At 54.4% G+C, this 12,022-nt stretch overlaps 4 protein-coding genes across 4 annotated transcripts; 1 reads left to right on the plus strand and 3 right to left on the minus strand.

Moving 5' to 3' along the window:
- Window positions 1-810: 810 nt before the first annotated feature.
- Window positions 811-2,721, minus strand: CTAM01_02519 (tubulin alpha-B chain; the record flags this gene model as incomplete). Its single annotated transcript, XM_060518557.1, has 7 exons — window positions 811-1,039; window positions 1,098-1,521; window positions 1,595-2,125; window positions 2,198-2,273; window positions 2,337-2,363; window positions 2,502-2,542; window positions 2,697-2,721. 7 exons carry the CDS (start codon window positions 2,719-2,721, stop codon window positions 811-813), a joined length of 1,353 nt encoding a protein of 450 aa, XP_060387190.1.
- A 1,731-nt stretch (window positions 2,722-4,452) lies between these two features.
- Window positions 4,453-5,240, plus strand: CTAM01_02520 (uncharacterized protein; the record flags this gene model as incomplete). Its single annotated transcript, XM_060518558.1, has 2 exons — window positions 4,453-4,746; window positions 4,815-5,240. The coding sequence occupies 2 exons, from the start codon at window positions 4,453-4,455 to the stop codon at window positions 5,238-5,240; spliced, it is 720 nt and encodes a 239-aa protein (XP_060387191.1).
- A 355-nt stretch (window positions 5,241-5,595) lies between these two features.
- On the minus strand, window positions 5,596-7,027 carry CTAM01_02521 (WW domain-containing protein; the record flags this gene model as incomplete). Its single annotated transcript, XM_060518559.1, has 3 exons — window positions 5,596-6,147; window positions 6,204-6,557; window positions 6,674-7,027. The coding sequence occupies 3 exons, from the start codon at window positions 7,025-7,027 to the stop codon at window positions 5,596-5,598; spliced, it is 1,260 nt and encodes a 419-aa protein (XP_060387192.1).
- A 1,884-nt stretch (window positions 7,028-8,911) lies between these two features.
- CTAM01_02522 (WD domain-containing protein) lies at window positions 8,912-10,282 on the minus strand (the record flags this gene model as incomplete). The annotated part of the gene is made up of 1 exon (XM_060518560.1): window positions 8,912-10,282. One exon carries the CDS (start codon window positions 10,280-10,282, stop codon window positions 8,912-8,914), a length of 1,371 nt encoding a protein of 456 aa, XP_060387193.1.
- Between the last annotated feature and the right edge of the window lie 1,740 nt (window positions 10,283-12,022).

Consider the following 12,022-nt stretch of genomic DNA (forward strand, 5'->3'; position numbering starts at 1 on the left):
GTTACCTTATGCCCAGATGCTGTGCCCGGTTCTGTTATCTCAGAGAGAGATGTAACAGGACGTATCTCGTGTTTGGACGTTGGTTCCTCCCAACGTAATTAGGTAGGTAAGGTAGCGAACAGCAAGCAGGAGGTCGATTGTGGACGGCTGGGGGGACTATTGGTCTCCGCTGGCAGGTCGTCAGGCTGGCCAAGGTGATTCGCAAGCCAAGCCACACACTTGGGTACCTCTGCCTTGAAGAGGTACGTACCTCAGTTCCCGTCCGTAGTCGACCTGCATCGATGCGCCCCATCTCAAAGCTCGGCCACGCCTCCCGCTGCATCCCCATCCGCATTTGACACATCCGACTCCTCCGCGCCATGCTTCCGGTACCATTGTATCCCGTCTGCTGCCATCCAACCTTACCCAGCGTATCGAGGATGATTGTGATTGTGTAATGTAATGATTTCTCCTAACATGCCTTCGGAAACAGAGCCTCCGATGATAGAAGTATTCTACGATGAAGACTCGCATAACAATATGTAGTCGTCGACCTGAGTGAAACGCGGTACAAGGGTGGTACTGAGGGTATCTGTATGCCGGCGGGAATACGTAGCACTACACAACTCGAAGCATTGAGGTGATTCATCCCCGTGGTATTAAAGTCGGCTATTCTTTTCTCACTCTAACAACTGAAGTAAACACGCCTTTGGCCCCGTAGGACGACAGCATCATTGCAAACATCCATGACACCAAAGCCTGCGCCCCATAAAGAATCGGGGTTGTTGCTGCGCAACTTGATCCGCATCCAATCGCCAGGATATACACTTCTTAGTACTCAGCCTCAAGACCCTCCTCACCCTCGAGGGAGTCGGCAGCAACCTCCTCGTAATCGCGCTCCAGAGCAGCGAGATCCTCACGAGCCTCGGAGAACTCACCCTCCTCCATACCCTCACCAACATACCAGTGAACGAAGGCACGCTTGGAGTACATGAGATCGAACTTGGTTGAAAGGGCGGACCAGGCTTCGGCAATGGCAGTGGTGTTGGAAAGCATGCACCTGGGATCACTGTCAGCGACATACATTCTCACTCTTAAGCAATCATGGCAGAACTTACACAGCACGGCTGACCTTGGCGAGGTCACCGTTAGGCACCATCTGGGGAGCCTGGTAGCAGATACCAAGCTTGAAGCCAGTAGGGCACCAATCGACGAATTGGATGGTGCGCTTGGTCTTAAGGGTGGCAACGGCGGCGTGGGCATCGTTGGGAACGACGTCACCGCGGTACAGCAAGCAAGTGGCCATGTACTTGCCGTGGCGGGGGTCACACTTGACCATCTGGTTGTTGGGCTCGAAGCAAGACATGGTCATCTCTTGGACCGAGTTGGCCTCGTGGGCGGCCTTAGCGGCCGAGATCATGGGCGCGTAGGCGACCAGAGGGAAGTGAATGCGAGGGTAGGGAACCAAGTTGGTCTGGAACTCGTTCAGGTCGACATTGAGGGAGCCGTCGAAGCGGAGGGAGGCGGTGATGGAGGAAACAACTGCAGAACACTCGTCAGTATTCTACGTTTCTGACAGGAAGCCTTTTGTTGTCCTTGTTCTTGTAAAACTTACCTTGCGCGATGAGACGGTTCAAGTTCTCGTAGTTGGGGCGCTCAAGGCCCAGGTTGCGACGGCAGATGTCGTAAATGGCCTCGTTGTCGACCATGAAGGAGCAGTCAGAGTGCTCGAGGGTAGTGTGGGTGGTGAGGATAGAGTTGTACGGCTCAACAACAGAGGTAGCGGTCTGAGGGGCGGGATAGACGCAGAATTCGAGCTTGCTCTTCTTTCCGTAGTCGACAGAGAGACGCTCCATGAGGAGAGCACCGAAGCCAGAGCCGGTACCACCACCGAATGAGTGGAAGACGAGGAAGCCCTGAAGACCAACACAGTTGTCGGCAACACGGCGGACCTTGTCGAGAACCTGGTCAATGAGCTCCTTGCCAACGGTGTAGTGGCCACGAGCGTAGTTGTTGGAGGCATCCTCCTTGCCAGTGATCATGTGCTCGGGGTGGAAGAGACCGCGGTAGGGGCCAGTGCGGACCTCGTCGACGACATTGGGCTCAAGATCGCAGTAGATGGCACGGGGGACGTACTTGCCCTGGCCTAGACACATTCCGTTTGGTCAGTACAGTACTCAATAGATGGCTCGGAAGCTTTGTCTGGCCAAGATCGTACCAGTCTCGGAGAAGAAGGTGCTGAAACCATGGTCGGGGTCGGCAGCCTTGCGCTCCTCGGTCAAGTATCCATCGGGCTGGTGAGAGTTGCACGTTAGCATGCTGAACGGAATGAAAACGAAGACGTGTTGGAAGCTTACCTGGATACCGTGCTCGAGGCAGTAAAGCTAAAGGATGTTAACGATTAGTTTGTTTCCTTCGAGCTGGCGTTTCCAAGTTTATTCTCTTCGAGTATCGCTTTGACAAGTCGTTTTCAACAGTCGATTCGGCGATATGGGGGTATCGAAGAGAAACGAGAAACATACCTCCCAGCAGGAGTTGGCGATCTGGCAACCAGCCTGACCGACTAAAGTGACAAGTTAGCAAGTGTTCAAAGGCAAAAGACCAAATAGCCGTTATGGTAGGCGATTGCGGCATGCGCATTGGTAGCTGGGGGCGAGGATGCGGTGAAGGCGGACGCGTGGGGTCGGGGGATCAAAACAAAAGTCGGATCTGCTTACCGTTGATGCTGATGACCTCACGCATATTGGCGGCGAATCGTTTGAGGTTATAGACAAGCGACTGAAAGAGGAGAGCAAAGAAGCAGGGCTCGAGGAGGTGAGAAGCAAGCAAAAAATGTCGTCTTTGCAGCTATCACGAGAGGATGTCGGACAGGAGGTTGAAAAGGTTAGGTTAGGCCTGGCGAGTGCAAGGGGAAGGAATAATAGGTGCTGGGCTCGTGCTTGTGGTCTTTTGGGTGGTGCAGTGGACTGCCAACTGATGGTGCTTGCTAGCAGAACCGGGGCGCGGAGACCTTGGGACGTGAGGTGAGGTGGGACGTGGGACGTGGGACCGGGTTCCTCAGGTGGTCGAGAAATCGGGGTGGGGTAGGAAATTTGGTGCGCCAGGGGCCGTGTAGCGAGTCCGGCGAAGTTTTGTTGATATGAACGGGCCCAAAGTGGTAAGCGCGTCTGCCCACGGTCTGTTGTCGTTGGCGATGCCGTCCAATGGCAGGAGCGCACGACGGGAGGCACCGGGGATGTCTCATTGGCCCCCTGGATGGGGGACTCGGCAGGTGCAGGGCAACCTTGGGTACGTACCTCGGAACCTGGCACGCTGGGAAACATTGGAGAAATCGCTCTGCAGGCTACCTAATCTGCCATTGGCAGGCGAGGCTCACCGCACTTCTACGTAGTAAGGTTCCCTCAGGAAAGTTGTGTTAGGCGCTTGGGTAAGGTACCTAAGCATCTCAGGTCCCTTCCATTCTGTCGTTCCTCGGTCGGAGTGACAGCTCTCAGTGCGGGAGGTAAAGGAACTATGTATTCATTTATCACCATGCCTTGAGGTACCACACAGTACAATACGAGAAACCCTCAAGCTGGGGTGGTCCAATCTTTCTTTCCAAGACGTGTTCTACGACGATTAGAAATGGAGACACCAGCCAGGCCTTCCTGCATTCATGTATGGGTACCTAAACACTTGGGCAACTAAACATCGAACAGTCGTTGAAGAACAAGTCTCAAGACGTTCATCCTGCAAAACGCGGAATTGGATGTATGCAGACAAGGGTATGGGCTAGATGGAGATAGTCTTCTTCTGTTTGGCTCTGAGAAGACCTCCAACAGCCTTCAAGCATCAGAAACAAGCTCAGGCAAATGACAGCCGTTGGATAAACCCAAACACGAGAGTCTCTTCATATGGAGCCCGCATCTGTACTCAAGGTCCATGGAGAGTCAATTAGTAAGGCGGGTTCCGCACCTCACCAGGCTCCAGGAATCCTCAATCGCCGTGTGGAAACAGGACCCATCGGCGAACCGCGGTGGCGGTAATAAAGCAGCCGCCTGGCGTTGTATCAAAATGGAATTCGATAAAGACGTTTACTGTTTCATGTGTAGGTAAAGTAGAAGCCTAAGATCTAAGACAGGAGAAGGCAGAAGAGAGAGGGAGAAAAAGGCCAAAAGCCACCTTGAGAGAAGATTGCTAGCAGCCTGCAGAGCAATAGTTAGGTGCTATGGTAAGGGTTGAAGAATGACAGACCAATCCTCTCGAGCGTCCCAGTCCCCTCACCCTACATCCCTGTCTCACACTCTTCTCGCCGAGTAATCCCTACCTACCAAACAGCTTCACTCAACTACATTGCTGATCACCATATCGTCCGCCACCGGCCACACCTCATCACAACAAAAGCTGTCCAGGCAGCCGATTAACTCCTCAAGGCTTCCGAATAACTTACAACCGGAACCTGCTGCCTCATCGATACCTAGCCAACAGACAGCTATGCGTCTAGCCTTCGCCGCCCGCCTCGCCCTGGCCTGCTGCCTCGATGTTGTTCGAGCCAATACCGAAAAGGTTATCTTTCTTGGGCCCGAGACGGTCAACGTTCCGACCACGCCACCAACAATTCAGGACCTCCGTTTAGACGTCCTCACACCCGATGAGTGGTCCAAACGGGTTCAACTGCCAGCGTCATTTCCAACCTCGGACTCTCCACTGGGCACGACATCCTGGCTGCTGCTCACCAACTTGACCCAAGGCCAGCGTTACGAACTTCGAGTGTGTTGGTCGGCCACGGTACGTTATTTGGTGAACCCTTTTATTATCTGGCATATTGTCTGGCATAGAATTCTTATCATATACAGCAACCCACTGCTTTCGCGCTCGATGTCTTTGAGCTGCCCGCTGTGTGGGATACTCCAGAGCTCATTTCATCATTGGCAACTTATGCATTCTCGCGTCAGTCTGATCAGGATGATGCCGACGCGCACCAAGCCTTGCAGAGCAGAGGACGGGAGCATGAAAGTTCGCTGCTGTTCCTTCGGGTTTCGGCCTCGGCGGACTATTTCACAGACAACAACACACTCATGGCCAAAGTCGAGCCCGTCAGCGTTGACCTGATCCTCGACCCGTTCTTGTTCAATGCTTTGCCACGGTCCTTGATGCCTACCGTCGCTTACATCGTACTCGTGGCGCTTTCAGCTTGGTTTCTATCTAAATGCATTCTCGCTTGGATTCAACCGGTACTCGCCGATGAAGACCGGTCCACGGAAACGAAGAAGAGGCTCTGAGCACGTAATCAATGCAACGCGTCGCCTTCTCCATGCATTCATCTCTTGCTCAAAACGAAAGGACCTCTAACGACAGGAATTCCACTGGGTACAAAAAAGCCCCCGCGTCTTGCTTCAAATAATATCCAAGGCTCGTCGCACATCTCCCATCATCAAGCAGCAAGAATTGAAGGAGGTGACAACGTCCACTTTGCCTACCAAATTGGCATTCCCCTGCGTCATTCTTGAGCATATCTTACTAGGGAAAACGAACGGCTAGGTGCAACAGTCCATGTGTACAGTTGACGTCGAAAGCCGCACCAAGTCTCACTCAGCTACGGGAGCACTCTGTGAATATACGCCTCTTCACAGACATCTAGTAGTGGTTGCCATAGCTGGGTTGTTGAGAAGGCTGGCCGCCGTAGGAAGGTTGGCTGGGATAGCCCCCTCCAGTCTGAGGGCCTTGAGGACCATTGCTATAGGTCGCGGGGTTATATCCTCCGTATTGTTGTTGCTGTTGGTGCTGCTGTTGGTGCTGCTGGTTGTGCTGCTGGTTGTGCTGCTGGCTTGGCTGGGCGCCATAGCTGGGCTGCTGACCATACGAAGGGGCACCACTAGAGGGTGGAGGTGGGTAGGACTGAGCATGGGACTGTTGAGACGGCGCGCCGTAGGAGTTGTTGTGATGAGGTTGTCCTTGGTTTGGCGGAGGGGGGTACTGGTTAGGAGGTGGAGCATACGACTGCTGCGAATGGTTCTGGCCCTGGTTCGGCGCAGGAGAGTGGTATGAACCCCCCGCTGGAGTAGATGAGTGCTGGTTATGCGAAGACGAACCAGGTGGCTGGTAAGAAGTAGGAGGAGCCTGGCCGGTGTAGCCTCCACCTCCGCCGCCACCAGAGGCATTATTGGAGTACCCGAAATCATTGTTGCCCTAGATGCTCAAGTCAGTCATGCGCCTGGCAATCGAGAGTGCACTCTCTGACATACACCGTGGCTCTGCTTGTTTCCGCCAAACATGGTGGCAACGCCACCCATTAGAGATCCAGCCAGACCACCTTGTTGTTGATGACCCGAGGACTGGCCGCCATGGTAATTTTGCGACTGGCCCTGCTGAGACTGCTTTCCGCTCGAGAGCAGGCTTGAAGCTAGAGAGCTGCCAATCTTGCCCAGTGAACTCTTGCCGCCCCCGCTGCTACTCCCGTGACTGTTACCGTGCCCACCGATACCGTTCATCAATTGACTGGCAATGCCACCGAAGGGGCTTGAGCTGCTTTGGTTGCCGGAAGAGGAGCCGTGATTCGAGTTCTTGCCGCTGCCAAGAAGCGCATTCATGGCCATGCTCTGGGGAGGGACCCAAGTCAGTAATCGCATTCGAACGCAAAACAGGAACAAAGCAGCGGGCGGGAAACGCGCGAGTAGGTTATATGGAGAGGGAAAAAGGGTCGCATGACACGTACGCCGAGTCCGCGATCGCCTGTCTGGCCGTCGATGCCCCTCGTACTGGTGGTGTCGGGAGGCATGGAGGGGTTGACGGGTTCGAGGGTGCCATCGGCATGCTTCACCGTCTGGCTGCCGTCAGGATGGGTGATGACCTCGGGTTGAGGAACACCATAGGGGTGATCAGAAGGTTGAGCAGGTGTCGCGCCGGTGGGCGCGGCATCCGTCGGGGTCTCCCATTGCGAGACGCCCGTGGAAAGCTGCACGAAGTAGTACTTCTTGCTCGCACCATCCCACTGGGCAATCCAGCCAGCAGGAAGATGAGGCGGGGCATACGTGGGGCCTTCAGCGCCCGGTGAAGTTGGCCCTGCCATGGGAGAGAGTACAGAGGTCGTCGTCGAGTCGGTATGGGCGCATAAGAGAGCCAGAGGGCGGCGGGTATGATGCTACGGCTGGAGGGGATCGCCAACAATGGACGTGTGGTGTTGACGGAGACGAAAAGTGGCGGGGAAGGGACGTAAGTGCGGTAAGGTATTGATGTATCCAAGGTAGGTAAGTTAAGGTCTGGATGGATACCATACGTCTGCGGGTAGGTGGTGGGCGTATCGGCACTAATACAGGTGGGTGGCCCCAGGATACAGGCAGTGCAGAGTCCAGACTGACTGGATCACAGCCCAGAGGGCAACCCGGGTTTAGGAGCCCAGGGTTTTATAAGGTAGAGTTCCGTTGCCAAATGAGACTGAAAGAGGGGTCCATACATTCATTGCTGCTGCGCTCTGACTGACTATTGACCCATTTCCCACAAAGAAGCCCGGGCGATGTGTTCAGCCACCACATGGACTGACATAGGCACAGACAAGACCCGAGTCTGTCGTGAGAGGGCAAGAGCACGGCAGCTGCTTCGGGGCTGGCTTGGCCAGGGTAGATGGCTACCTTATCTTGATGGAAGGTGGGTAAGATACCTTTGGTGACTGGTTTGCGGTGAACCTTGAGGGGACGTGGTAAGGATAACCCGGAAGATGTCGAGGATGAGGGCAAGGAACCTGTGCCTACCTATTTACCTCGCGGATAGAACCAAAGATGCCTTGCCTACCTTACCGTCAAGTTTGAACAGACATCTTTCTCCAGTGTGATGTGCAACAAGGTAGCCAAGTGCCAGACCTGACCAACAATTGGCGACGAAAGGGCACCGCCAGAGGTTGGACAATTAGAACTGAAATGAACGGCCCAGGTTCTCTCTGGTTAGGTACTTAGGTTGGGCGCCGGTGGAGTCGGGTTTGGCTGGGGCGACCATCTACGACCTGGCACCTCATATTCTACTGTGGTAGGTAGATTCCTCTCTGTACCTTGGGTACCCAAGGGTATCAGTGTTTACGATGAACGTGAAAAGAGCCCGAGGAACACGGTAAGTTATTCACAGCCCACTCCGTACCTTACAAGAGATTGCTGGATTGCGCTTTCCTGACAGCCAGACACAGCCTCAACAGAGTTGCTGAACGTCGCTGCTCAGGCTACCTATCTTCATCCTGGATGTATGCGACCAAGCCACAGCCCACGCATCTGTGGTGAGATGCTAAGGTACCGAGGTGGGCGGCCTCTGAAGCTTGGTTCTCGTTGCAGCTGCCCACCCAAGTTAGCCCTGACAGTTCGAGTCCAGGCCAGGTCTGTGATCTACCAGCCACCTAAGGCCCCCACTGGGAGTGGCTGAGGGCTGCAGACCGAGGAAACCCCGGCCATCAACATCATACTATGGAACTTGACTCTACTGTGTATGGAGGCTTGAAGCACCTTTATGGTATCAAGGAAGAGTCGGATTCAATGAAAGACTATCCGTAGCGACAGAAACACAAACACATAGATAGGTCTCATTCAGTCAAGAAACCATCTGCATATCCTCGCAAGATCATCCCTCTTAAGGGCTATGATGTGGGCTAGCTGGGTCTTCTTGCCCGGAGTCTCGATGGGTGCTGAAAATGAAGACGTTGGAATGAGTAAACAATGCAGCAGCACAAGTTGAATATGTCAACCTTACAGTGGTGATGTATTGTCGTTCGTTGACTAAGACGTCGCGCAAATAATCCAGCACCGCCAAATCGAAAGCTCTCGGGTGTCATCGCCCCTGTATCAACTTCGCCAAAAAAAAGCTTGGTGGGGAGTCGGATGATATCTCAATATCCACGTCCTTCCAGGTGCGGGCAAGTATCGTCCATATGCTTTCATTATGCACAAAGGGGCGAAACTACCTGCCCCGGCGTCATCTATGATATAATTACTTGCCAAGGCTTTACTAATCCCTCGTCGCCGGTGGTGACCAACATCTCTTCGCTCCCCTTCCTCTCCGTACCTGCGTCATATCGTTTGCACCATGTGATGTGGTTGATCTCGTACGGGCCGTGGGCGTTGGGAACCTCTGCCGCAACGCGCCACTTGCTTGATCCCACAGGTACTTCATCCGGCTTTCCGCCCTCGGTGACCTCGTCTGTCTCCATCGGTACGACATCCCCGGCATCATTCGCCTTGCCTTCCTCAGTCTCGTCCTCCTGGTACACTACGATGATGCTGTCGCTCCCCGTACTGGCCACCAGCCCCGTCGTCGCACTCCAAGTCGCCGAGTAGATATCGCGCGTGTGTGCCTTGGGCAGGATCGCCGTGCACACCCATTCTTCGCGCAACGATCTCCGCATTGTATTGGGAATGCCTCCCAGCCCACCGCCGAAGCCTCCGCGGCCACCCGCCTCGTTCTCCTCGTCCTCAACTTGCAGCGTCCATATCCGTATTGTTTGATCGGCCGAGTAACTGAGCAATCTTGGGAAGGCGCCGTCTTCTCTCGGCTTCTCCTCCCATTGCACACCCCAAACGGTGCCCTCGTGGCCCTCCAGCACCGACACGCAGACCCATTCGCCGTCACCATCTTCGCGCCATATGCGCACAGTGTTATCGTAGCTGCTGCTTGCGAGGACGTCGGCGCTGTATCTCCTCCGTGAGTTGCGTCCCGGCACGTCAGGGCACCACGCGATACCCTTCATGTCACCGTTGTGCTCATTCAGCACGGCGACCGTCTCCCACTCGTCATCCCCTTCGGTGGCGCCCACGTCCTCCCATATCCATACCGTTTGGTCTCTGCTGCACGTGGCGAGATATGCGCCGGATGGCGCAAAGGAGACGCCCTTGATCTCTGAGTCGTGGCCCTCGAGTACGAGAGTAAACTCCCAGTCCTTCTCGCCATCGCTATCCGCATCGTCGAGGGAGCGGCGTGCCGCCTTGCTCAAGTCGATTTCGAGGGGTTCAGCGGCGTTGGCGCCGTCGCCAGAAAACGGGAGCTCGCCGTCCCAGCGCCAAAGTCCGGCGGTGGAATCAAAACTACCGGTGACGAGGCACAGCTGGTGAGGAGGGAGGTTGGGTTTCCAAGCTACCGAACGGATGGAGCGGGTGTGGCCACCAGTCAGGGTGCTATGGGAGGAAAGAGACGAAAGCGAGAATATCTTGACTGATTTGGAATATGCCGTGGCGATGAGTGGAAGCGTAGGGTGAGGTACGGAGCACCAGGCACGCTCGTAAAGATCGGGTGTGAAGGGCGTGAGAGGGAGGAGCTGGACCGCCGTTTTCGGCGCCTCCACCAACGGACTCATTTTGATGGCGGGTTTGCTGTGAGAGAGAGGTGTTGATGGTGGTTAGAGAGTACGTGCTTCAGATGCAATTCATAAATGGAAAAAATGCCGAGTTTCGAAAGAGAGCGTCAGGATACTGTGATAGACCGGCACATCGAGATACTGCCTATCTGGAGGTGCAATTCCTCAGGGAGGCCGTTGAGTGTGGGCAAAGTACCTATGGGAATGTTTTGTTACGGTGCACGATTATCAACCGCTATCAGTAGAGAGATACCTCAGGACCTGATGCTGAGTGATGCAATCAATACCCCTCCACACCCCGGCGGATTTTTTTTCGTAGTGGACGGCGGGCAGTGAGTGGGGGGAACATGCCCCGCGTTGCTTGGGTCCATCAGGTCAAGCCCACCCACCTCAGGCGACAAAGGTTCGGGCAATCGTTGTTCCTACCAGGCGCCCCACTGTGTTCGGACCCGGACCTCGGTCCCATCTTTCGGACCCACGTCCGTCCATCCCGGCAGGTTTCCGTCATTCTATTCTGGCCCTCTGCCGCTCCATGACTCTGGGGAAGGAATTAAGTCCGCTGATAGCTTCTTGACCCATTCGTCGCCCAACTCCTCACAGTACTCACTCTCTTTGCCACTCTCGGCGCTTCCAAGCCTAGGTAGCTTAGACTTTAGTACCGACCCGAAGCTCCCTTCTTGATCGGACCCAAGCAATCTCAATAGCTTTATTGTAGGACGTCTCAAACAGACAATACCGAGATCAGTAGCACACAGAGAACGACTAGATGGGCCATGCCAGGCAAGTAGTCCAACTACCATTGGCCATTCTTCCTTGTGCAGAGTAACAAATAAGTCCCACATGTCAAGTCAAGACGGGCGAGAAACAAGCTTGTGCGTATTGTGCAACCAAAATATCGAGGTTCTCACGGTTGTCAAGCAGCGATACTCACTTTGAAATACCTTTTGAAGACGATCATCAAGCCAAGATTCTGCTGCCTGTTTCCATCCTTATCTAGTCTATCGTAGAAGGAAAGAAAAGACTAGAGGGGGCATCCAGCTTTATGGAGACTTTGGAAGGTACCTCGTGGAGTACACACATGTCTCAAACCTCGGCTCTCAGCACCTAGTATAGGTAGCCTCACAAGCGACTCAGAACGCCCACCGTTGGACTACATGAGTCATGGTGGGTTGTACATTTCCCCAGCAGCGCAAGACAATCAGTCGATCTCTATTGTTCGATACGTCAAAGAGAAGCGGCCCGTTACACTGACAAAGACATCAATTCCCTAGTCCTGGAGTTGACGTGCGGACCGATCAAATATCAGGTCATGTAAAGAGACTAGGTAGCGAGCTAGACTTCAGCCAGCCAGGCGCCAGAAAAGATGGCATCGAGGTTGTAAACGGAAAAAGGAACCCGAACCCTACTTCATTCCCCATCAGACGTACATACAGAACCGGCGCACCGACTTGTCCGTGTTGCTTTCTCTGGTCAGCTGTCGTCCGGTGTGGTGAAAGGGGCACACTCCAACTTGGACTCGTCCGACTGGCGATCGTTGAGACGGCCGGGGCATCCGGCGCTATTCAGAATTCTACGCGCCCCCCATCGACTGATGTCAGCAGTACCAGCTTCGCACCATCTTGCCACTAGCTCAGGGGACAGACTCTCGACCGAACATATCTTTTCTTGAAGGGTCGGATCCGATGGCTGGCGGAAGACTACAATGCCTCTGAAGTGCTCCGAAAATCAATCGCTCGCGTG

This window comes from Colletotrichum tamarilloi (assembly GCF_030869305.1).
Source record: "Colletotrichum tamarilloi strain Tom-12 chromosome Unknown Scaffold_5.1, whole genome shotgun sequence".
Taxonomy (NCBI): Eukaryota; Fungi; Ascomycota; class Sordariomycetes; order Glomerellales; family Glomerellaceae; genus Colletotrichum; species Colletotrichum tamarilloi.